Source organism: Dipodomys spectabilis, unplaced genomic scaffold (genome assembly GCF_019054845.1).
Source record: "Dipodomys spectabilis isolate Male_0828 unplaced genomic scaffold, ASM1905484v1 ptg000009l, whole genome shotgun sequence".
Taxonomy (NCBI): Eukaryota; Metazoa; Chordata; class Mammalia; order Rodentia; family Heteromyidae; genus Dipodomys; species Dipodomys spectabilis.
In genome coordinates, this window is record NW_024870686.1 from 29054313 (window position 1) to 29079930 (window position 25618).

The 25618-nt window shown below is 47.5% G+C and overlaps 1 protein-coding gene across 2 annotated transcripts; it reads left to right on the forward strand.

The window, feature by feature from the left end:
• The first annotated feature begins 7108 nt into the window (after window positions 1-7108).
• Window positions 7109-24831, forward strand: Tmem192 (transmembrane protein 192). 2 transcript variants are annotated; one of them, XM_042700947.1, is made up of 6 exons: window positions 7109-7258; window positions 10074-10220; window positions 12971-13238; window positions 20617-20751; window positions 22860-22962; window positions 23927-24831. In XM_042700947.1, the coding sequence occupies exons 1-6, from the start codon at window positions 7232-7234 to the stop codon at window positions 24054-24056; spliced, it is 810 nt and encodes a 269-aa protein (XP_042556881.1). In that variant the 5' UTR covers window positions 7109-7231; the 3' UTR covers window positions 24057-24831. The 2 variants fall into 2 exon arrangements, with proteins under 2 accessions (XP_042556881.1, XP_042556870.1); XM_042700936.1 differs by lacking the exon at window positions 10074-10220 and having other exon boundaries at window positions 7119-7258.
• Window positions 24832-25618: the final 787 nt, after the last annotated feature.

A 25618-nucleotide genomic window follows, 5' to 3' on the forward strand; every position in this document is an offset into this window, starting at 1 on the left:
TTTTTTTTTTGGTTCTGGTCGTGGAGCCTGAACTCTGGGCCTGGGCGCTGTCCCTCAGCTCTTCAGCTCAAGGCTAGCCCTCTACCACTTGAGGGCTACTACTTTTTTTCTTTTTGCTTATGTGGTGCTGAGGAATCGAACCCAGGGCCTCATGCATGCAAGGCAAGCACTCTACCACTGAGCCACCTTCCCAGCCCGGGGATGATACTCTTAGGAGAGAAACACAAGGGCACAGTACCTGTGTGCCTTTTCATACTTGGTGTATTCAAGTATATATCTTCCGAAGGGTTGGGGAAGGATACAGAACTTGAGGGGAAAAGGGTGAGAATGTGCAGCTCACTAGACACCGATAAAAGTAGACGATACAACTTGACGGTGGTGCTGGGAGGGAGGGGGTGGGAGAGAGGGAGAAAACAGAGGACATTGGATGAGAGGAAGTGTACTCATTACCTGACTCATGTAAATGTAACCCCTCTGTACATCACCTCTACAATAACAATGAAGTAAATTAATAAACGTTTCTTTAAAAATATGGGGCTTTCGCTGGACTCTGGTGGCTCACAGCAAGCTAGCTCACATCCTAGCTACTCGGGAGTCTGAGATTTGAGAATTGCTGTTCAACACCAGCTTGGGCAGGAAAGTTTGAGAGATTCTTATCTCTGATTAGCCACCAAAAAGCAGGAAGTAGAGCTGTGGATCAAGTGGTAGAGTGCTAGTCTTCACCAAATAGCTCAGGGACAGTATCTAAGTCCTGAGTTCAAGCCCCAGAAGCCATAAACACATGCAAAAAACATATGTGTGTGTATATATATATGTACACACACATATATGTTTTTTGCATGTGTTTATGTGTATATATATGTGCATATATATGTGCATATATATATATATACACACACACACACACATATGGGTTGGAATCATGGCTTAGCTGCAATCATGAGACTTTGAGTTCAAACCCTAATGTCACAAACACACACACACACACACACACACACACACACACACGAAGAGTGAATGTACAAAATAAATGTCTATGCAAAACAATTTTATTCAAGTCCTTTTTAAAAAAACATCTTACTAGTACTGCGGTTTCAACTCAGGGCCTAGAGCATAAGAGCTCTACCACTTGAATAACACCTCCAGCCCTTTTTGTTTTATTCTTCAGTCTCATAGAATGAAAAGAGTATACAGGTATAAAGCAACAGCTTAATGTACACTGGTCTTAGTAACCATGGCAACAATAACGATGATTTTGACAGCTGGAAACACATTAGTTGAAATCTCATTTTCTTTTCTCTTTTTGAGAGAGTCACTATATTTCCCAGGCTGACAAAATTGACCCCTCAAAAGGAGAAATCCTTGGTTCAGGGCATATATGCTGTCTGTCCATCCCTGTCCGTCTCCTTCCCACTCCACCCACATGAAGGAGGTCTGCCGCAAGTTTAACTCCGCTCAAGCAGGATTCTGGGGCTCACACCTGTAATTCGAACTACTTAGGAGGCTGAGATCTAAGGATCACAGTTCAAAGCCAGCCTGGGCAGGAACATTGGTGACATTCTTCTCTCCAATCAGCCAGTTAAAAACCCAGAAGTGGAAATATGGCCCAAGTGGTAGACTGGGCCAAGTGCCAGTCTTGAGAGAAAACACCAAGTGGAAACACAAAGCCCTGAGTTCAAGCCCCAGTACCAGCGCAAAATAACGAAACAAAGATGAACTTTGACCTGGAATGGTACTCATCCTCATGTCTGCCTGCACCTGGTCCCACAGGGAAAACCAATTTTGGTTTAATCAGGCTAGGACAGACTACTTTGATGATGAGTTCCTTTTTGCCCATTACCGTGACAGTATAATCTCCCTTGTAGTCTAGATGTTTCTCCCCTCCCCCGATGAGCTTTTCTTAGGTGAGCAGGAATACAGTACTTCCATGCTGAGAGCTATTCTTTTATAATTTTATTTCTTTATTGTTTGTATATGTGGTACTGAGGAATCGATCCCAGGTCCTCACGCATGCTAGGCAAACCCTCTACCACTGAGACACATCTTCAGTCCCTGAGAGCTGTTCTTGAGATGTGAAGTCATTCTTCCATAACCTTCCTGTCACTCATTCCCTGTCGGCTGCTCCTGAAGATGCACCTGACTCTGGTGCCAGGGTGGTTATTGGGTTTGTCTCTCTCTCTCTCTCTCTCTCGTCTTGCCTGAAATCTTCCATTGAGTACAACAATCATATGCTGACCTTCAGGTAACAAAGCCATCTGCCTGCCTGCTAAGCACCTAGGACTACATTGTTCAGAGTTAAGTGAGGCAGGCAGCCTTAGAGCCAGAGTAATGTATCTTCAAAGACTCCTTTCCTTCCATTTCAGCCAAAACCTTTATTTTGGGGAAAGGAGGGAAGGGAGAGGGGAAAACAAGGTGGAGCTGAGCTTGTCCAGAAGTATTACCATCTTCCATTTTAACCTTTAAAACTTTCCTCTAATACCTTAAACTAAGTGTGCCCTGGACTCATCTCCACTCTATTTTCCTTTCTTGAACGATGGCCTTGAACTGAGCATGCCCAGTCATGTACATCTTAAACAGGGGAATTAAGTTGCCCTTCAAGGGTTTTCCTATAGGAATATGTATGGACCCCCTAAATGAGATCTACACACTTCGTTTTGGAAATAACTCTTGTGTTCTTACCTGCTGCAGGTAATAAAACTTTCTCCATTATTTCACCTTCTGGTTGTGCCTGATGGCTTTGTCCTCACCAAGAGAAGGAACTCCATTGTACTGGATGACACCGCACTTCTGAAATCTTATGAAAATGCTGTCTGGGTATTTAGGTATATGTCAGCCTCCTGGCATAAGGCCTCACATCCTGAGTGCTATTCAAATAATAGCTCGTCTCCCTTCTTTGGTATTCACTAAAAGACCTTTTTTGAAACATATCACTAGAAGGGAACATGAACATTTGTCTCCAAGCACCTAGCCAGAAGCACTAAATATTTATTTCATTTGATGAGAGAAAAAAAAAAAAAAAAAAAAAAAGACTAGGCAGCTTCCATGTAACTAACAGAAGAACGGCGTCACCTCGTGGCCAACTTAAGAACTGCACCTCTGAAGGCAGGTGTGGTCTGGACAAATTGGGAATTCATCAGTTTGGATAGGCTGAGGTTGGCCATTCACTTCCTTTTGAGAAGGGCACAGAGTGTCCAGAGCCTGCTCAAGCAACAACACGCTAAACCCTTATTCTTCCTGCGAGAAGGAACACTTCCTTTGTTTCCAAGAAGGAAGAAGACAAGTGGAGGAGAGGGAAAGGGCTGAGCCAGTAGAACAAAGGCCCAACACTCTTTCCCTCAGGCCTGGGGAAACTATGGAGTCCACAGATGTCTGGTTTCTTGTAGAAAAAGTGAAGATCAGAGCTAGAGGACCGAAGCTAACAGGTCGATTCCTGCCATGGGGGTTCCCCGGCCACGCGTACCCAAAGCCTTCACTTTCTCCAGGACCGCAGGGCATCTGACTGTCTCACTGTGTGGGCAGATTTTAAGTTTCTTTCATTTTCTTCTTCCCTCCCTGGCTTGAGATGCTGGAGACTGGAGCCCTTGCACCTGCTAGACAAGTGCTCTACCACCAAGCTACAGCCCTCAACCTTGACTTTCATTGATTGATGGGTGGGTGGATGGATTGTGTAGCTAGTGGGGGCCGCAAACTCTCACTTGGCCTTTTGCTGCTCGAGGCTGAAACTCTATCATTGAGGCCACACTTCCATTTGGGGCTTTTTGTTGGTTAATTGGAGATCAGGCTCATGGACTTTTCTGCTTCAGCTGGCTTCAGATTGGGATGGTCAGATCTCAGCCTCCCGAATAGCTAGGATTATAAGCATGAGCCACCGGCATCTGGCGTTATATAAACTCATTTATTTATTTATTTATGTCATTGTGCCAGTAGTGGGGCTTGAACTTGGGACCTCGTGTTCTTGCTTCTTTTCGAGCAGTAAGCTGGGGCAGTGAAGTAGGTAAGGACCACTGTCAGAGTCCTATTCTATCCTACTTTGTGGTGGCAACACTTTGGGGCTAGTTAAAACTAGTTAAAGAGCTCCTATAAAGAAAGCATTTAGGGCATGTGTGTAAGGTCTACGTTTCACGTATAAGACGACTCTAAAAGTCGCTTTCATGCGACTTCATTCATACTTGTCAATGATCAGGCACTTAGAGTAACTGCTTTGGCTAAAAAGAACCAACAACTTACTTCAGTCCCTAAGTTCTCTGAAAGAAGGGGTTTCCCTGGCTCTAATCTAGGAGGGCTCAGGGCTTGCATTTCCCAAGTACTGGTATTCAGCAGGTTCCACATGCCGGGGTGACCTTGAGTCTTGTTCCACAGCCTGTAGCCTTGAGCCTGGCCGAACACACATGGCCTGTGTGGCTACCCTTGGCCAGATGCCACTTTTGTGTATAGCAAGGAAGGGTACAAGCAGGCCCCACAAGAGAATATGTGACCCTTTGCACAGAACGAAGCTGGTGCCTATGGACACCCTGGGAATCTGTGCCGGGGTGAGCAGTGAACAGTGTGTGTTATGCTCTGGGGTGTGGCTGCTACTGAGCCTCTGAGCAGGAGGGCTTTTGAATCATAAAATCATGACTGACCATCCATTCCCACCTTGCCTAGCATCTTTTCCTGTGGGCTTCCTGAGTCCAAAGAGAACTGAGACTCTAAGAATCACCAAGGCCACACCTGGCGCTGGCATTGTCGAGTGATTACGTGCACCTCTCTAGCCTCCGCCCCAATTCATCCATATGAGTCTAAAGTTAAGAAGTGCTCACTTTGCCTCTTTCCATGTTAATAAATCTATTTTCTCTGATCCTAAGAAAAAAAGATGGCTGGGTACCAGTAGCTCACACCTCTGATCCTAGCTACTCAGGAGGCTGAGATCTGAGGATAGCAGTTGAAAGCCAGCCCAGGCAGGATTCTGAGATTCTTATCTACCATTTAACCATCAGAAAGCTGGAAGTGTAGTTCAAGTAGTAGACTTTCAGCCTTGAGTGAAAAAGCTTAGGGACAGTACACAGGCACTGAGTTCAAGCCCTAGTGGCAGCACAAAAATAATAAAATGAAAAGTGGGTTCCTGGAATCCTTGTCTTCATCTTCACAGCCAACTCACGGCGAGGAATCACAGATCACTTCTAAGAAGCTGTTGGTTTCTTGACCTTCTTGCTTCTAGATCCAGAACTCTATTACTGACCAAAGGATAGGCCTTCAAATTCCAGGCATCTAACTGTCAAAAAGCATGGAAGCAGCATTATGAGGCCTGTTGTAACTCATAAGCAGAGGGATGAGAATTGTCTCTCCATCTTGGGGAGAAATGAATTGAGGTATGATTAGGTGATTTGCCAAAACATCACAGTGGATTTAGCACTGGTGCCACCTGGGCCTCTGCCAAAGAAAATCATCTCATCAGAGAGATTGAGCGGAGTGCTTTTCACCTGCTGTGATCCTGCTGAACTTAATCAAAAAGCATTTATTAAATACTTAATTACACACAGTGCAGTGCTGCGTGCCCACAAAGAGAACTGGGTGCACCTGGCCCCTCCTTCCCAGCAGTTTATCATAGAAGTGGGAGAGGGAGGGGAGGGAGAAGGAAGGAAGCCAGAATTTCAATAGTTCCTTCTGTGTGTGCCCATCTCATGTAAGGAGATTTCTCTCTCTCTCTCTCTCTCTCTCTCTCTCTCTCTCTCTCTCTCTCTCTCTCTCTCTTTCTCCCTCCCTCTCTGTCCATATAGATAGATAGATATAAAACAATGTATACATGTATTAAAATATATGTCTTGGCAAAATTAAATGCAGTGACTGGGGACCAATGGTTCACACCTATAATCCTACCGACTCAGGAGGCTGAGATTTGAAGATCAACATTTCAAAAGGTTCAAAGGCAGCTGGGGCAGGAAAGTCTGAGACTCTATCTCCAATTAAATGCCCCAAAGCCAGAAGTAGAGCTGTGTGGCTCAAGTAGTAGAGCGCTAACCTTGAGCAAGAGAGCTCAGGGACGGCAATTAGGCTCAGAGTTCAAGCCCCAGAATCGGCACAAAAAAAAAGAGAGAGAAAAAAAAGAAAATGTAAATGCTGTGTTTGAACTTTGACAGCATTGTGGTGGGTGAAACAAACAAACCGCAACAGAAAAAGAATTGTGAGTTGGGCAGAGTGTCACAGGCCTTTGATTCCAGCTATTCAGGAGGCTGAATTCCTTGAAACCAGGAATCCAAAAGTTTAGCTTGGACCAGCACAGGGAAACCCTATCTCTTAAAAAATATATATATTGATAGACACTTATACACAGAGCAAATGTGGCATCATATGAAATAATGTAATAAGATCTACAGAAAATCAATGCAAGAGATAGGGGGAGTTCGTTGTAACTAGTCTTTTGACATTTCTTTAGTCTTGACAGATTTCAAGATCAAAGGTTAAGGGGGGACGCCTGTGGACTCGCGTTCTTGAGAAATCATTCATAGAATATTAGGATGGTGAGACTCTAAGATCACGTGGAGCCTTACGCAACCTTGTTGCTTTGGTTTGTTGGCACCCGTCTCGGGTCAGACGGCCCAACACGGCCTCAAAAATCTCTCTAGAGGCTCTGCCTGAGCTTAAAACAAACACACACACAAAGCACCCTAAAACCCAGGCTGCACCGTGGGGTTCCCGCTGGGGAAGCCTGCAGACCTGTCACCGACAGTGGGGTCTGCAGCTCCGTCCCTCTGGTGCCGGGCAGCATTTTCACTTCTGGATCCATCTAAACACCGAGCTTTTGCCCGTAAACAAGAACAAAAAACAAAGCTAATGCTTTAAACAGAAGCAAAACAAGCCCTTGCTGGAAGGCATCTTCGCAGCGCCGGGGCGGCCGCAGGAAGAGGGAGCCCCAGCCCCGCACACACCCGGGAACCGCGGAGCCCCAGGCCTAGGTCATCCGCTGGCGCACGGCCCCTCATCACCTGGACCAATCAGCAGTGAGGGGGCGGCACCCGTCCGGGCGTGGGCGTGACCGGCGGCGCGGTGGGCGTGACCGGCGGCGCGGTGGGCGTGGCCGGCGCGGGGCGGGCGTGGCCGGCGGCGCGGTGGGCGTGGCCGGCGCGGGCGGGCGTGGCCGGCGCGGGGCGGGCGGGTCTCCGAAGGTGGCAACTTTCCGGGGGCCCCCGGTGCTCGGGCGCAGCGGGGAGGCCGGGCCGGGCCTGGCCGGGGCTCGATCGCCCGGCGTCGGGAAATGGCGACAGGAAGTCGGATGGAGGACGTGAGTGTCCTGGCGCGGCGTGCGTCTGTCCCCGGGATTCCCTTCTTCCGGCGCTGGGGCGCGCGGGGCGGGGCGCTGGGGCCGCTCCCAGCGCGGGCGGCCGGGCCGGGGCCGGCTCCGCGGGCTCGGGCCTGCGCCCTCCGCGGGAGAGGGCGGGTGGGCTTCCGGGGACGCAGGTTGGGTGGGTCTCGGCGCACGTGCGACGCGCGTCGCGGCGCCCGGATGTGGGAGGCTCACGTGACGCCTGTGCCGCCCGGTAACCTCTCCTCCCCGGGTCTCGGGGTCCCCGGCTTCGCGGCCGGCGGGGCGCGGGCCAGACGCCGGCGTCCACAGCCGCGATCGGAGCGGCGTGTCCAGATGAGACCGGTTCCGTGCACATGCTGATCTGCGTGTGTGACCCATTTTGCATGTAGACCGTGCAGTGACAGCATAACGGGGGTCTTGGCTGCTGGAGGAAGCCCGGGTTTGGGCAGCGGTGGGCTTAGGGGGGCCACCACCGCTACCCCCTCCAAAGTCCTTACCCTCGAGACCTGCGAAGTTGACAGTGACCCCCCCCCAAAGCAAGGTCTCAGTCCTGGGTGAGACTCTTGTGCTTGGAGTGACGGGAGTTCAGTGCTTCCTTCCTTGCGGGGCGCCCGGTGCTCAGACCTGGCATCCCAGCTACTCCAGAGGCCGAGAGCTGAGGATCGCAGTTTTGGGCCTGGCGCCTCATCTCCACCGAACAAGCCACAGTGGAGCTGTGGTTCAAGTGGTAGAACAGTAGACTTGGGGGGTTAGAGGGAGGGCAGCACCCCAGGCCCTGAGTTCAAGCTCCAGGACCAGCATGCATGCAAGAGTTGTGTGTGTGCGCGCGCGGGCTCGCACATTCTATCACACACACACACACACACAAAATTTAAAAACTTTTAAGTAACTGAGACAGTAGATGGGTTAGTTTGTTGCACTGTGGAGCCTCTTTTTCTATCTGTATATACCCCGTCGTATTTTTAAAGAATTGCACACGAGGGGCTGGGAAGGTGGCTCAGTGGTAGAGCGCTTGCCTTGCATGCCAGAGGCCCTGGGTTCGATTCCTCAGCACCACATAAGCAAAAACGAAAAAAGCCGGAAGTGGCGCTGTGGCTCAAGTGGTAGAGCGCTAGCCTTGAGCTGAAGAGCTGAAGGACAGCGCCCAGGCCCAGAGTTCAGGCTCCACAACCGGACCCAAAAAAAAAAAAAAAAAAGAATTGCACCCGATAGGGTGGGGCACACCTGCATTCTCAGTCCTGGAGAGGTGAAGACAGGACAATGATAATGTATGCTTGAAGTCAGTCTGGGTTACACAGTGAGACCTTGTCTCAGAAACAAAAATGCATTTTTTTCCTAATCATTTTAATTCTTGTTGTGTTTATCAATATTATATATGGTAGTTGTTTAGAGAAGGAGATTTTCTTTTTTTCTTTTTTTTTGGGGGGGGTCTGGATGTGGGGCCTGAACTCTGGGCCTGGGCACTGTCCTCAGCTCTTCAGCTCAAGGCTAGTGCTCTACCACTTGAGCCACAGCACCCCTTCCGGCTTTTTTCTTTTTGCTTATGTGGTGCTGAGGAATCGAACCCAGGGCCTCATGCATGCAAGGCAAGCGCTCTACCACTGAGCCACCTTCCCAGCCCCTTTTATTTCTTTTTATTTAGTTTTTTTTGTCGATGACGTGGCTTGAACTCAAGGCCTGGGTGCTGTCCTTGAGCTCTTTTGCTCAAAGCTATTGCTGTATCACTTTGAGCAACAGTTCCACTCCCTAGACCCTAGAAGGGGATTTTCTTTCCCTTTTTTTTTTTTTTTGTTGTTGTTGTTGTTGGTCTTGGGGCCTGAACTCTGGGCCTGGGAGCTGTCCCTCAGCTCTTCAGCTCAAGGCTAGCGCTCACTTCAGCTTTTTCTGCTTATGTGGTGCTGAGGTATCAAACCCAGGGCCTCATTTCATGCAGGGCAAGCACTCTGCCAGTGAGCCACCTTCCCAGCCCTAGAAGGGGATTTTCTTAAAACTGGCTTTGTGCCCTTAAGTTGGACAGTGTTTTGTTTTTAGTTTTTGTTTTCTCAGTGTGGAACCCAGGACCTTGTTTGTTCTGGGAAACCATCTGCCACTAATCTATACCCCAGTCTCTTTGTTGTTTTTGTTTGGAACACGTTTTACAATATAGTCTACACTGGCCTGGAACTTGCTAGATAGCCCAAGTTTGCCTCAGGCAGGGGGATTGCTGGTAAGGGTGACACCACCACACCGGGTGTTTTGTTTTGTTTTTGGCTTGCTTATTTGTTTTGGCAACACTAGGGTTTGAGCTCTGCACCTTCGCTTGCTGGGCAGGGTGGCTCTTATCACTTGAGCCACATACTGCAGCAATTTTTTTGCTCTAGTGATTTTTCACAGTAGCTTTTATGTTTTCAGAAGTGGAGGTGCAGTTCAAGTGGTAGGGCACCAGCCTGGAAAAAGCCAAGCAAGAGTGTGAGGCCCACAGAGTTCAAGCCCCAGTACCAGCACACACCAGAAAAAGTTACTGAGTTCCTGTGTATTTCCCAGGATGGCCGTTAGATCACTGTCTTCCTGCCTGTGTAACTTAAAAGTACAGGTGTTTTCCAGGAAGTCTAGCTTATTGGTTGAGAAAGGGACCTCGCTAACTTTTTGTCTTGGGTGGCCTCCAATTGTGATCTTGGGAATCACCTCCCCGTTGAGCTGGGGTTGCAGGCATGTGCTGCAGTGGTTATAGCAGCTTTATAGTTTGGTAGATTTGTACTTGGAAACGTGATTCAGAAAGTAATGACTATAGTGGCAATTTCTTGGCCCTCAGGGTTCCGTGGACATCATCCAGAGTGTGGAGGACGAGCCCCTCCTGGGTGCCCAGCTTCCCCCGCAGCACTCCCTGCAGGCTCACTTCAGACCCAGGTTCCATCCGGTCCCCACGGTCCTCATAGCAAGTCTTCTCTTGGTTTTACATGTGAGTTGGCTGGGGAAGGGGAAGCCGCAGGGCTGAGGTTCGTAAAAGTATCTGAACGCCTCACAGGGCAGTGGGCTTTGTTTTGAAATGTACAGAGCTTTCTGTCCACACCTCTTCATTCAGAAAACTTACTGTAGACATGTTTGCACATGTATGCATGGTTAATGTTCCTGAAACACTGGCAAACCTTCATTCAAGGTTTCTTTCAACACAGCTCAGGATCTCGCTTTCTCACTTGAATCCTTGCTTTTGTCTTGCTTTTGGGGTATCTCTTCCATTTTTTCTTCTCTCTCTCTCTGCCTCTCCCTTCTCTCTTTTGTGCCAGTATAGGAGCTTAAACTCAGGAACTAGATTCTGTCCCTTAGCTTTTCCACTCAAAGGCCGGTGCTCCACAACCCTGCTTCTGGCTTCTTGGTGGTTAGAGATAAAAAGTCTTACGGGGGGCTGGGAAGGTGGCTCAGTGGTAGAGCACTTGCCTTGCATGCCTGAGGCCCTGGGTTCAATTCCTCAGCACCACATAAGCAAAAAGAAAAAAGCCGGAAGTGGCGCTGTGGCTCAGGTGGTAGAGCGCTAGCCTTGAGCTGAAGAGCTGAGGGACAGTGTCCAGGCCCAGAGTTCAGGTCCCACGAATGCACCCAAAAAAAAAAAAAAAAGTCTTATGGACTTTCCTTCTTGGGCTGGCTTCAGACCAGATGCTCAGATCTCAGCCTTCTGAGTAGCTAGGATTGCAGGCGTGAGCCACCAGCGCCCCTTGGATTTCAGTTAATTTATTGTTTGTTTAACCACTTTTAGTCAAAACTACATGTAGCAGAGTCAAAAGACTTTGTGTTCAAAGCCAAGCTGGGCTATATAAGTGAAATCCTGTCTCAAAAAATATAAAAGGAAAATAAAAGGGTGGGAAATATAGATCAAATGGCATAGTGCTTACCTAGCATACATGAGCTCAGTCCCCAGTACAAGAAAGAACACTTTTTACATGCTACTTTTTATAGAAATAGATCCTTGCTGGTACCAGTGGCTCACGCCCGTAATCCTAGCTACTCAGGAGGCTTAGATCTGAGGATCACAGTTCAAGCCAGCCCAGGCAGGAAAGTCCCTGAGACTTTTTTTTTTAGTCGGCCGTGGGGCTTGAACTCTGGGCCTGGGCGCTGTCCTTCAGCTCTTCAGCTCAAGGCGAGTGCTCTACCACTTGAGCTACAGCGCCACTTCTGGTTTTCTGGTGGTTTATTGGAGATAGGAGTCTCACGGTCTCTCCTGCCCGGGCTGGCTTTGAACCGTGATCCTCAGATCTCAACCTCCTGAGTAGCTAGGATTACAGGCGTGAGCCACCAGCGCCCGGCTCCTGAGACTCTTATCTCCAATTTACCACCAGAAAACTGGAAGTGGCGCTGTGGCTCAAGCGGTAGAGTGCTAGCCTTGAGCTGAAGAGTTCAGGGACAGCACTCAGGCCCAGAGTTCAAGCCCCACAACCCTCCCTCCCCCCCAAAAAAATTCTTTGGATTCAGTGTGCACTTTCCATTGTAGAGAATATGTTAGCTTTTCAACATTTCACATTGTGGTAATATGAATCCTGAATCTCCACAAATCACCTTGATAGATCAGACATGTATACTATCTCATTCTGTGTAAATCTTCTCAGGGTTGGAAGCTCAGCCATGAATGCCCTGCCAGCTAAGCTTTTCTTTATAGCTCCCTGTGTCTTTTGCTAAATTCAGATGAGCAGATACAGAGAGGTTAGCACATATACAAAGGGCCTTTACCACTTTAAGAAAATCCTTCCTTCGGGGATCTAGGCATGGTAGGAGTATGTACTACTGCTGAACTGCACTGCTGGCCCCCATGTTGATTACTGTGTAGTTGTGATTTTGTTGTTGTTGGTGGTGGTGGTGGTGGTAGGGCTTGAACTCTGGGCTTGGGTGCTGCCTCTCAGCTCTTCAGCTCAGGCTAGTGCTCTGCCACTTGAGCCACAGCACTACTTCTGGTTTTTTGGTGGTTTATTGAAGATAAGAGTCTCCCAGACTTTCTTCCCCAGGCTGGCTTGAACCCTGATCCTCAGATTTCAGCCTCCTGAGTAGCTAGGATTACAGGCGTGATCCACTAGAGCTCGCTGGGTTGTGGATTTTTTAACAGTGGTAAAAGGTATCTAAGCTCACATATAAAAAGAGACTACTGCCAGGCCCTGGTGGCAGTGGTTTGAAGCCAGCCCAGGCAAAGTCTGTGCAACTCTTATCTCCACACAAAAAAAGCAAAAAGTGGAGTTGGAGCTCTGGTGGTAGAGCACTAGCCTTGAGCAAAGTGCTTAGGGACAGCACCCAGACCCTGAATTGAAGCATTAAGACTGGCACAGTAGAAAGAGGGTAGAGTGCTGGGAACTGGTTTCTCATGCCTGAATTCTAGCTACTCAGGAGTGTGAGATCCAGACTTTTCTGAAGCAGAAAAGCCCTTGGGAATAACAAGCAGTAATCTGGGCTGGAGACATGGCTCAAGACAGCTGGGTGAGCAAGCAAGCCATTGCAAGTGTGAGGTCCTGAGTTCAAGCCCCAGTACTGCCAAATATAATACAGTATATAATAGATTTCTATATTACACATTACTTATATTGCATATATACTACATATACCATATATATTATACATCTGTATAATATGTTTTATATACAGGCTAGCATAAGTCATAGGTATGAGTTTTCTGATTATTTTTCCCCAGTTTTACATATTGATCATTAAACCTGCTGCTTTCTTTTCTGACAGGTTGTGTTCGTGACTTTAGCATTTTTAACAGGTGTGCTTTGTACCCTCAACCATCCAAATGATGATGACAAGTGCCCAGGAAATTACACAAACCCACTGAAAGTTCAGACGGTCATAATCCTGGGGAAAGTGATCCTGTGGATTCTGCACATGTTCCTCGAGCGCTACATCCAGTGTCACCACAGCAAAGCCAGAAAGCAAGGCTATAACCAGCTATACCGATCCACTCGGCATCTCAAAAGCCTCGCCTTCACGATCCACTCCACGGGTAAGCCTGCCTCATCGTATGTCAGCTCTGTGGCTTGTGTGGGAAAAGTGACAGCAGGAAGGCCATGTGAAGCCCCCAAGGTCTTGTGTAGCTCTGAGCCCAGCTTACAGGAAGCGGAGGCCAGTGGATTGTAAGTTTGAAGCCACCCTAGGCTACGTATGGAGACCCTGTCTCAGAATGAACACACACACACATGAAAGTTGATTTTATAGTCTGTATTCTCAATCTCATTTTTGTGAGAGTGATGGGTGGTGGCCACTGTCTTGAAGCTTTGCATGTCTGTACAACCTTTATTTTCCTTTGAAGTTTGTATTTGTCATAGACACAGTGTCAGGGTTTCCTTTGTTATCAGTGGGCTGACCATGCTCAAGGCACTAAAAGCGTGACTGTGGTTTGACATGTCTGAGGATGAGAACAGGGCTTCTTCTTTGGACTAGATCCAGTGCTTTTCTTGCTGTAGGAGGCAGTGATGGAAAGTTCGTAGGAAGAAGATATCCAAAATGGGAAACTTGGAAAATGCATGGGCTTGGGCACCCTTGTAGCTCGGGCCTGTAATCATTGCTACTCAGAAAGCTGTGATCTAGGGCACTATATTGAAAATGAATGTTACACTGTCGGGGGGAGGGGAGGGATAAGTTGGGGAGGTGGGGAGGGAAGTGATTTTAGGGGGGAAATAAAGGAGGAGGTAACAATGCTCCCTGTGAAATGTTTCATTACCCTACTCATGTAACTGTTACCCCTCTGTACAACATTTTTACAATTAAAAACAAAAAAATCTGAGATCTAAGGATTACCATTTGAAGCCAGCCCAGTCAGGAAGTCAGTGAGACACTTTATTTCCAATTAACCACCAAAAGGCCAGAAGTGGAGGTATAGCTCAAGTGTTAAGAGTTCCAGGCTTAAACAGAAAAGCGAGAGTATGAGGCACCAGTAGGGACAGGACAAAACAAAACAAAACAAAAAATACACCCTTGGGTTGTAATTAATGAAGGCAAGGGTAGAAAGAGGTGTACAGGGCTTAGAAAGAACGAGGCCTGCTTTTCTTTACTGTTGAGACATTAGAAAGGCTTAACTGAATTAAACTGAACTTTAGGATCTTAGTGCCAAAGTTACCTGTTCAGACCCTCTTAGCCAGGCGCTGGTGGCTCACACCTGTTACTCAGAATGCTGAAATCTGAGAATCATAGTTCAAAGCCAGCCTGGGCAGTAAAGTCCATGAGACTCTTTTTTTTTTTTTTTTTTTTGGGTCCGGTTGTGGGGCCTGAACTCTGGGCCTGAGCGCTGTCCCTCAGCTCTTCAGCTCAAGGCTAGCGCTCTACCACTTAAGCCACAGCGCCACTTCCGGCTTTTTTCTTATGTGGTGCTGAGGAATCGAACCCAGGGCCTCATGCATGCAAGGCAAGCGCTCTACCACTGAGCCACCTTCCCAGCCCCAAGTCCATGAGACTCTTATCTCCAATTAACCACCAGAAAACTAGAAGTGGCACTGTGCCTCAAAGTGGTAAAGCACTAGCCTTGAGCAAAAAAGCTCAAGGACAGTGCCCAGGCCCTGAGTTCAAGCCTCACAACCAACAACAATAACAAAGGCCCCTCTTGGTGGGTGCCAGTGACTCTTGCCTGTAATCCTAGCTACTCAGGAGGCTGAGATCGGAGGATCATAGTCAAAGCTAGCGCAGGCAAGAAAGACATGACTGAGGCTCTGTCTCCAATTAACCACTAAAGAGCTGGAAGTGGAGGAATGGCTCAAGGGGCATGTTTATACACACATCCTAGAACTTGAACTCAGGGCCTGGGCATTGCCCATGGGCTTTTTCTCGTTTTTGCTCAAGGTTAGCACTCTCCCAGTATATCTCCACCTTCACTTCCAGTTTTTCAGTGGCTAATTAAATGTAAGAGTCTTGACTTTGCTGGCCCAACTGGTTTTGAACCGTGATCCTCAGATCTCAGCCTTCTGAGTAGCTCGGATTACAGGCGTGAGCCACCAGCGCAGTGTATGTAGCACTCTATATTGACCAAAAGATGCCACATCACAAAAAACAAAAGCAGAACTTTTACTACTGAAAGACCTAAATGACCAAAATAATAATAGTAATACTCAGTTTCTCACATGACATTCTGGAAATAGCTTTTTTTGTTTTGTGCTATTAGAGAGGTTTAGACTCAAGAGCTGAGAGCTGTCCCTTTTTCACGAAAGGCTGGCACTCCATACTTGAGCCATAACCACCTCTAGCTTTTTGGTGGTCTCAGTAGGAGATAGTCTCAGGTACTTTTCCTGCCTGGGCTAGCTTTGAGCCTAAATCCTCAGATTTCAGCCTTTTGAGTAGCTAGGCATGAGCTTCTGGCACCCACTTAAATTCTTTTTTTTTTTTTTTTTTTTGGGTCCAGTTGTGGGCCTGAACTCTGGGCCTGGGCGCTGTCCCTCAGCTCTTCAGCTCAAGGCTAGCGCTCTACCACCTGAGCCACAGCGCCACTTCCGGCTTTTTTTTTTTTTCTTTTTGCTTATGTGGTGCTGAGGAATCGAACCCAGGGCCTCATGCATGCAAGGCAAGCACTCTACCACTGAGCCACCTTCCCAGCCCTTCGCTTAAATTCTTAAACATAATATCCTTCACGATCTGTTGTAACAGTTGAACATAGATAATACATATCACAGATCACCATATCACTTTCCTGTTGCTCTGTAAGGACTCAGAAAATCAAATGGTTTAGGGCAGGAGCTTCAGTTCTTTCAATTTTCTCCCCTCCCACCCCCTCCACCCCCTCTCTCTTTTTTCCATTGTGGAGCTTGAACTCAGGGCTTGGACACTGTCCCTGAGGCTCTTTGTACTCAAGGCTAGTGCTCTACCACTTGAGCTTCAGCACCACTTCCAGTTTTTTTTTTTTTTTTTTTTTGTCGGTCGTGGGGCTTGAACTCTGGGCCTGGGCGCTGTCCCTCAGCTCTTTAGCTCAAGGCGAGCGCTCTACCACTTGAGCTACAGCGCCACTTCCGGTTTTCTGGTGGTTTATTGGACATAGGAGTCTCACGGTCTCTCCTGCCCGGGCTGGCTTTGAACCGCAATCCTCAGATCTCAGCCTCCTGAGTAGCTAGGATTACAGGCGTGAGCCACCAGCGCCCGGCTCCACTTCCAGTTTTTGAGTGGTTAATTGGAGCTAAGAATCTCACAGGGACTTTCCTGCCTGGGCTGGCTTCGAACCAGGATCCTCAGATCTCAGCCTCCTGAGTAGCTAGGATTATAGGCGTGAGCCCCTGGCACCAGGCTGCTGCTGCTGCTTCTTCTTCCTTTTTTTTTTTTTTTTTTTGCGACAATTGCTCCTTTTTAACTTAGGCTGACCCTAAATTTAGTTTTCTTCTGCCTCTCTTTATGAAATACTGGGATTCCAGGCTTGAGCTACCACACTGCTTCAGGTATGGATGGCAGAGTTTAAAGTGCATCTTCTACGAGGCTGTAACTTTCATGTCTGAGAACTCACACCCCTGCTCTACCCACTGGTGAGCTGGCCCCAGCAGTTGCTCAGTGTCGTGGAAATCCTCTACCAATTACTGCCTTTCCAAGCAGGGGTTTGATATATCTGGTTTTTTTTTTTTTTAAGACCTTGCTGTGTAGTTCAGGCTGGCCTTGAACTTTCTTTTCTGTGATGTGCAGAGGGGTTAGCTACATAAGTTAGGTAAAGAGTACATTTCGTTTTGGCCAATGTCACCCCTTCCCTCATTGGTCTTGAACTTTGGATCTTCCTGACTCTGCCAACTGCTGGGCTTACAGAATGTGCCACCACGCTAAACTTTGTTTTCTTTTGTTTGCAATGCTTTGGGTGAAAACCCGAGACCTTGGGTTTGCTAGGAAAAGTTCTCTACCTTCAACTCTGTAGTTACTTTCAGTGGGTCATTTAAGAATGGCTTTGTGATTCAAATCATACTTTATATCAAGAAGTAGAAAACCTGGGTATGAGTAACTCAAGCCTATAATCCTGGCTTTTTAGGAAGCTGAGATCTGAGGATTGTGATTTGGAGCTACAGGGCAGACGAACCTCTTTTATTTTTGTTGTTGTCGGTCATGGGGCTTGAACTCCTGGCCTGTCACTGTCCCCTGAGCTCTTTTGCTCAAGGCTAATGCTCTACTACTTGGAGCCACAGGGCCACTTTTCTGGTGGTTAATTAGAGATAAGAGTCTCACAGGGCTGGGAAGGTGGCTCAGTGATAGAGCCCTTGCCTTGCATGCCTAAGGCCCTGGGTTCGATTCCTCAGCACCACATAAGCAAAAAGAAAAAAGCCAGAAGTGGCGCTGTGGCTCAAGTGGTAGAGCGCTCGCCTTGAGCTGAAGAGCTGAGGAACAGTGCCCAGTCCCAGAGTTCAAGCCCCACAACCTATTAAAAAAAAGAAAAAGAAAACAAAAAAATACTCAAGGTTCAATTCTGGTCCCAATAAATAATAAATATATGCTTTGCTGAGTTTGGAGGGGTAGCTGACGCAGAATGGCGAATAGGTGGCCACCCTGCTTTACCCTGCCACACACACTTACACACACACACAGCACAAGACTTGTGTTGATCACTGAAGTGAATTGGCTTGGTTCCCCTTGACACCCCCACCTGCCCCCACTTGATCCCTGCAGTACCCCCAGGCCTATTTCTGTCATTAGCATAATGAGCTAGAGTGGCTCTGGGAAGTGTAGGCCACACCACCCCACTGATGTCTTTGGATTCATTACAGATTTGCTCTAGGAGTCTGGGCGGGCCTGGGCAGAAGCTTCAGTCTAGTTGGCGTTTGGTTGCTCCACCCTTTTGGTGACCTGAAAGCTCTCGGATCTTATTGTTCTAGAATTCTTATGGAACTTAAATTAAGTCCTGGGGCCCACCTCCTACCCTCAGGCTATACAAGGGCCGGGTGAGTCTCGGAATCTACGTAAACTCTGCTGTGCTGGGAAGGGCTTGTTAGAAATAACAAAACAATTCAATCATCTTGGAAATTCTGAGGGTTTTAGGGACTTTATAACTTGACCAGTTCTAACAAAAGATGTTCCCTCCCTCCAGTCACTCAGGAAATTACTGGGGTTTGGGAGCTCTGGGCCAGAAAACAATCAAGTGTACACCAAGTGTTGGCCAACTGGTTGGTTTTTTGTTTTTTTTTTGCCAGTCCTAGGGCTTGAACTCAGGGCCTGGGCACTGTCCCTGAGCTTCTTTTGCTCAAGACTAGCATTCTACCACTTGAGCCACACCACCAATTCCAGCCTTTCTGTTTACATGGTACTGAGGAATCGAACCCAGGGCTTCATGCATGCTAGGCAGGCACTCTACCACTAGGTCACATTCCCAGCCCCCAACTGAGATTTTTGTTTGTTTCTACAGTTCTGTTGAAAACAATTCCTCAAAATCCAGGAGTTCCAAGTTAAGTCTAGCCACATGTCCCCTATGACAAATAGGGGGACATGGTGAAGGGCAGGTAAAGGAGATTTATACACAACAGCCATGGAAAAACAGCATTTCAGTATCTCTTCAGAGGTGACGTCAGGTTAAATAAGGAGAATGGGGGTGGCGAGGTGGGGAGAAAGGTATGCATAAACAGCATGAGCCGCTGGTGTGGCCTGGTTGGCCTTTATCTCAGTCTTTGTCCCTGAGGGAGTTCTGGAAAAGTTACTTAATTCCTGGAACTGAAGGGGAAGCCAGGTGGTCTCTGGGTTTGAGGACTGCTTCATTTAAAATTATAAGAAAGTTTTGCTTGTTTGATGAGCAGTTTCCCTTCCACACAATAGTTATCTGAATTGTGTACATGCACACATACACACACACATAAACACACACACACACACATAAACACACACACACACACACACACACACACACACACACGCTGGTAATAGGACTTGAACTCGGCCCAGGCACATTTTCTTAGCTTTTTAAAAAATTTTTCTTTTAAAAAATTTTTCTTTTATATATATTTTTTAATGTGAAAATACCGTACAGAGGGGTTACAATTACATGAGTAAGGTAATGAGTACATTTCTTTTTTTTTGGGGGGGGTGGGGTCTGGTCGTGGGGCCTGAACTCTGGGCCTGGGCGCTGTCCCTCAGCTCTTCAGCTCAAGGCTAGCGCTCTACCATTTGAGCCACAGCACCACTTCCGGCTTTTTTCTTTTTGCTTATGTGGTGCTGAGGAATCGAACCTAGGGCTTCATGCATGCAAGGCAAGCGCTCTACCACTGAGCCACCTTCCCAGCCCCATGTATAAACTATTAACAGAAAAGGCCTAGGGCTCTTTTCCTCTGGAACACACCCACAGCAGGACCACAGTGTCCAGTGGTCTTGGTGTGCTGGCCTCTGACTCTTAAGGCCTTAGACGCGGTGCAGCCTTCCATGGGCTGCAGTCTCTTTCAGCCATTCCAGGTCTTCACGAAGTTATTGTCCAGGCCACTGGCCCAAAAGCCAAGTGTTTTCCATCTTTTTTTTCTCCCTTGTCAGTCCTGGGGCTTGAACTCGGGGCCTGGGCACTGCCCTTGAGCAGCCTAGCACTCTACCATTTGAACCACAGTGCCCCTTCGGCTTTTTCTGTTTATATGGTGCTGAGGAATCGAACCCAGGGCTTCATGCATGCAAGGCAAGCGCTCTACCACTGAGCCACCTTCCCAGCCCCATGTATAAACTATTAACAGAAAAGGCCTAGGGCTCTTTTCCTCTGGAACACACCCACAGCAGGACCACAGTGTCCAGTGGTCTTGGTGTGCTGGCCTCTGACTCTTAAGGCCTTAGACGCGGTGCAGCCTTCCATGGGCTGCAGTCTCTTTCAGCCATTCCAGGTCTTCACGAAGTTATTGTCCAGGCCACTGGCCAAAAAGCCAAGTGTTTTCCATCTTTTTTTTCTCCCTTGTCAGTCCTGGGGCTTGAACTCGGGGCCTGGGCACTGCCCTTGAGCAGCCTAGCACTCCACCATTTGAACCACAGTGCCACTTCGGCTTTTTCTGTTTATATGGTGCTGAGGAATTGAACCCAGGGCTTCATGCATGCTAGGCAAGCGCTCTACCACTGAGCCACCTTCCCAGCCTGTTTTCCATCTTTTCCATCCTTCTGTCTGTTCAGGAACCCATTTGGGATCTTGTACGGACGTGGATTCTGACCTTCAGCTCACCCTCTGCTCCAGCCTCTTGGTGAGGTCAGTGTCTGCTTGCATCATACCACGCGAGCGTGTCTTTGCTTTTAATAGCAGCTATGGCAAAGCTTATTTTCCATAGGCCATCATCCATTGATGTTGAGTGCTTACAGAATGTGCTGGAACTTCTCAGGGATCACTAAAGACATGGCGGTGGCACCAGCAGCATGTAGGCCTCCTGTGGATTTTCTGGAAGCATCTGTAGTTTCTGTGGCCTCTAATGCGGGCGTTTCCTCCTCAGGGAACACCGCCCTCCTCCTCATCCTGGGCCTGCAGCACTCCTTCCCCGAGTTCAGCTGGCTGTTCCTTCTCCTCATCCTCACCACCCTGGGCCTGGAGCTCATCTGCTCGTTCACCTGGCTGCTCCTGTATGCAGGTGAGCATTACAGCTAGCTGGGGTAGTTGTGTTGGGTGTCGGTTTTGCATGCATCAGTTGTATGAGGGGAAGGGTTCATTGTGAAAGCGCTTCCCAGTCACCTGCACACCTCTCTGTCGCTCTCCCCCGGAGAACAACTTCAGCAAGGTTCATGGGTCTGTTTTCAGGTATGCAAGCAAACGGTTTGGACCAGATTCAGCCTCACTCACTGTCTCCCTTAGTCCATGCTCATGTGGCCATTAGAAAACTTCCCTTCCTCTCAGCTTGAAGTAGAGCCCACAATTTTAGTCATCAGTAAGTTCCCCTCATTAGCTGAGAACCTGTTTAGCACCTGTCTTTCCTTTTTGGCCACATCTATACTTCCCTAATTTCAAAGCATCAACAGGAATACAACCACCACCTGTGAGTCTCTTTTCTGAATTGGTGTCACAAGTAAGTTGTTAGTAGTTGTACAAAGGTGTTTCAGTTTAACAAGTTAGATTATGACTACAATGCGTCTTGAATCAGAAATTCTTGTCAACGGAAGGGAAGCTTTTTGTTTGTTTGTTTTTTTGGGGAGGTCCGGTCATGGGGCCTGAACTCTGGGCCTGGGCGCTGTCCCTCAGCTCTTCAGCTCAAGGCTAGCGCTCTACCACTTGAGCCACAGCCCCACTTCCGGCTTTTTTCTTTTTGCTTATGTGGTGCTGAGGAATCGAACCCAGGGCCTCAGGCATGCAAGGCAAGCGCTCTACCACTGAGCCACCTTCCCAGCCCAAGGGAAGCTTTTTGAGTGTGTATGGGGTTAGGGGTAGAGGGAAGAGCTGCCACAAATTTGCTTTCTCAAAAGCAAAGTAAGTTTGGTTTAAAGTTAAAACCACAGCTAGCTAGGTGGGCTCGAGTATCTCACCTCTGTAATCCTAGCTATTTAGGAGGCTGAAATCTGAGAATCTGGCCTGGGTTTGAAGCCAGCCCTCACAGACAACTCCAGGTACCCTAATCCCCAATTAACCATAAAAAAAAAAAAAAAGGAAGTGGAGCTGTGGCTCAAGTGGTAGCACCAAACTTGATTAAACAAGCCAAACAAGAGCATAAGGCCCTGAATTCAAGTCCCAGTGTCAGCATGCATGCATGATGCATAAGTAAAATGAAAAACACACAGCTGGGTCTTAGAAGTGCATGCTGGTAATCACAGACTATAATAGAGGCTGAGGCAGGAAGATTGTGAGTTCCAGAGAGAGCCTGTGGTTTAGGGAAGAAGAGATGACCGGAAACACCCGCCCTTGAGCTGCACCAGCAGCCTCATCTTACTGGTTCTTCCAGGACCTTGAACACAACGAATCGCCCCATCCTGAGATGCATACTGTGATTTCCTCTGCTCTGTAACTCACTTTCCTGGTTTCTTACCTGGCTGTCTCTGCTGCCCTGCTTTACATAATAGCTTGCAGATATTTGCTCGTTAAATGAATGGATCATGAGAACTTATCCCCCATGGAAGAAACCACTTATCAAACTATGTAGTTACGATTCCATAATCTGTGCAATGCCTAGAGGAGGCACATGTGGAGAGACTCTCCCAAAGCAGTGTCAACAGCAGAGCGCTGAAGTCATGACTGATTGGGAGCCTGGCTAAGGCTGCCCTTGGTCATCTGTAAGAGGTAGGAGTAAAATACCACCCACTCCACGGGGTGGTTATGAAAGCTGAATGAACTCATCCACCTATAGCAGCTAAGTGCCCAATAAACCCCAATAAACCTTAGTAAGTGCCCAGTAAACCTCAGTGGTGAGTGTCATTGCATAATGTCAGCCTCTGGATTCCCCTCTTACTGATGGCTGAGTAGACTTCCAAATGACCAGCTACACTTAGGAGCTCACCTATGTATTGATGGTACAACGCAACTCATGCATGTTAATTTATTAGCATACATTAGCCGTACAAAGGAGTTTTACTGTGACATTTCCACCCATGAATAGTGTGCCACGATCAAACTCAACTTCCATCACCCCCCGCACTCCCATCTATTGACTTACTTGGAAAGAACAGCCAAGTATTCCAATTATTTTATTCTAAATAATTGGAATAAACATAGATATTTTTCAGAATTACTCTGATATTGATTTTGTTCTTTTAGTGAAAATCGGAAGATTTAATAGAGCTAAACCACAGCCTGATGTTCTTGAAGAAGAAAAAATCTATGCTTACCCTAGCAGTATTCCTTCAGAGACGGGATTCAGGTAAGGTGTAAGTTGGGAACAAGAAGATGCAAGAAAGAATTAGAATCTCAGCTGTGAGGTGTAATGACAATCTCACCTTTCATCCCAGCTACTCGTGAGGCCAAAGGAGGAGGCTTCCAAGTCGAGGCTAGTCTGGGTCTGGAAAACTTAGCAGGACTTTGTTCCAAAATAAATTTTTAAAAAGTTTTAAAGGCCGGCATGGGAATGCAGCTCAGTGGATACATACACAAGGCCTTGAACTCCATACCTAATATTTCAAAAGGGGAGATAAAGATAGCTATAAGGGGCTGGGATGTAGCTCAGTGGCAAAGCACTTGCCTAGCAAGTGCAACGTCCTGGGTTCGATCCCCAGTACCAAAAAAGAAAAAAAAAAAAAAGATAGCTATAAGCCAAGTGCTGGTGGCTCATGCTTACAGTCCTAGCTACTCAGGAGGCTAAGATCTGATGACCCAGCCCAGATGGGAAAATCCATGAGACTCTTACCTCCAGTAAACTACAAAACAAAACCCAGAAGTGGCCAAGAGGTAGTGGCTCATGCCTGTAATCCTAGCTACTTAGGAGGCTAGTTATAAGGATCCTGGTTCAAAGTCAGCCTAGGCAGGGAAGTCCATGAGACTTTATCTCTAACCACCAAAAAGCTGGAAATGGAGTTGGGCTCAAGTGGTAAAGCCCCAGTCTTGATTTTAAAAAAAAAAACAACAAAATAAAAAGCTTAGGGACAGCACACAGACTCTTGAGTTAAAGCCCCAGGACTGGCACATGAACATTTTTGCACTCACACACACAAAGAGTAGAAATCACTACCTACTCTCATGTTCAGAAGAATGTCACTTTGGAATATTGCCTGTCTGTAACATCAAACATGTCCTGTGCTGTACTAAGAGCTGGTGCACTCCCAAACACACCACCACACCGCCGAGTGGTAATGGATTCATGTAACCCGTTTATTTCTTGATTGTTGCAGGACTGTTTCAAGCTTAGAAGAAATTGTTGAAAAGCAAGGAGACATCATCCTGTGCCTGAAGCGGCACAATGCACTGTTGAGTAAACGGCTGTTGGCACTCACTTGTCCGGACCTAGGCACGCAGGCGTGACCGCTGTCCTAATGAGAGTCCCTTCAGACCATCCCCTAGCCAGCCCCCGATGGGAGTTGGAAGTCACAGCCTCTGCTGAGCAACAGTTTCCTGACCTGGTTGGAAGCCTGGATTTGGTTCTTACCTGTGTGGCTGTTTGGTAGATGGGACTGGGGGGAGGGTGGGGGGGGGTCATTTGGAAGGTCTTCGGTACTAGCCTTGAGAACTTGAGGAAAATGTCTGTTTTCTGCATTTTGAAATAATTTAACTTCTTGGCTTTTCCTGGGATCAGAGGTACATTTGAAGAACTCTAATAATTTGGCTCTTCATAAAGGAAGTCTAATGTGATAATCTATTTAAACAGAGCTTTAAACTAACATATTCCAGGCCATCTCTGGTAGCTCACACTGTAATCCTGTCTACTCAGGAGGTTGAGATCTGAAATGAAGGCAGCCTGGGCAGGGAAAGTTCCTGAGTGCTTATTGCCAATTAATCACCTAAAAGATGGAACTGGACATGTGGTGCAAGTGGTTGAATACTAGCCTTTAGTTAGAGCACCCTGGCCCTGAGTTCAGACCCTAACACTGGCATACACACAAATTTGTTCACTTTATTTTTACCCTTCAAGAAGTTACTATGTATTTCAGTATTAATTATACCCTTACTGAATCAATAAGTTCAGTTGTAGGGATAGAACCTTCTTTGGCTTAAAATCTTATTTAAATAGGGTGAGAAGTGCTCATTTTAGTGTTGGGTTGCACTTTAAAATGCTAACAAAATAAAATGTCCTGTCAACTCAACGTGTAGATGGTAAACATCTGATTTCTATGTATTTGGGGCTGGAGCCAAGGTTTGCAGATGGTTAGGCAAGTGCTTTACCATTAAGTGTCATCCTCAGTTCACATGTTTTAATACTTCCAGTGTTGAGGCCTAGCTGGTCTCAAACTTGCTTTGTAAGCTGAGCTGGCTTCTAACACTCAGTCCTTCTGCCTCCATTTCTCAAGTGCTGGGATTGCAAATAGATGTGCACAGCCATGCCCAGTCATATCAAATTCTTAAGGTTAGAAATAAGTGTTTGGGGCCGGGCGCTGGTGGCTCACACCTGTAATCCTAGCTACTCAGGAGGCTGAGATCTGAGGATCGTGGTTCAAAGCCAGCCCGGGCAGGAGAGACCGAGAGACTCCTATCTCCAATAAACCACCAGAAAACCGGAAGTGGGGCTGTAGCTCAAGTGGTAGAGCACTCGCCTTGAGCTGAAGAGCTGAGGGACAGTGCCCAGGCCCAGAGTTCAAGCCCCACGACCGACAAAAAAAAAAAAAAAAGAAATAAGTGTTTGGGGGGTTGGGAAGCTGGCTCAGTGATAGAGTGCTTGCCTTGTATGCATGAAGCCCTGGGTTCCATTTCTCAGCACTACATAAGCAGAAAAAGCCGGAATTGGTGGTGTGGCTTAAGTGGCAGAGCGCTAGCCTTGAGCTGAAGAGCTGAGGGACAGCGCCCAGGCCCAGAGTTAAGGCTCCACGACCAACAAAAAAAAAAAAAAAAGAAAAAGAACAGAAGTGTTTGGGACTCTTTCCCCTGGCTGG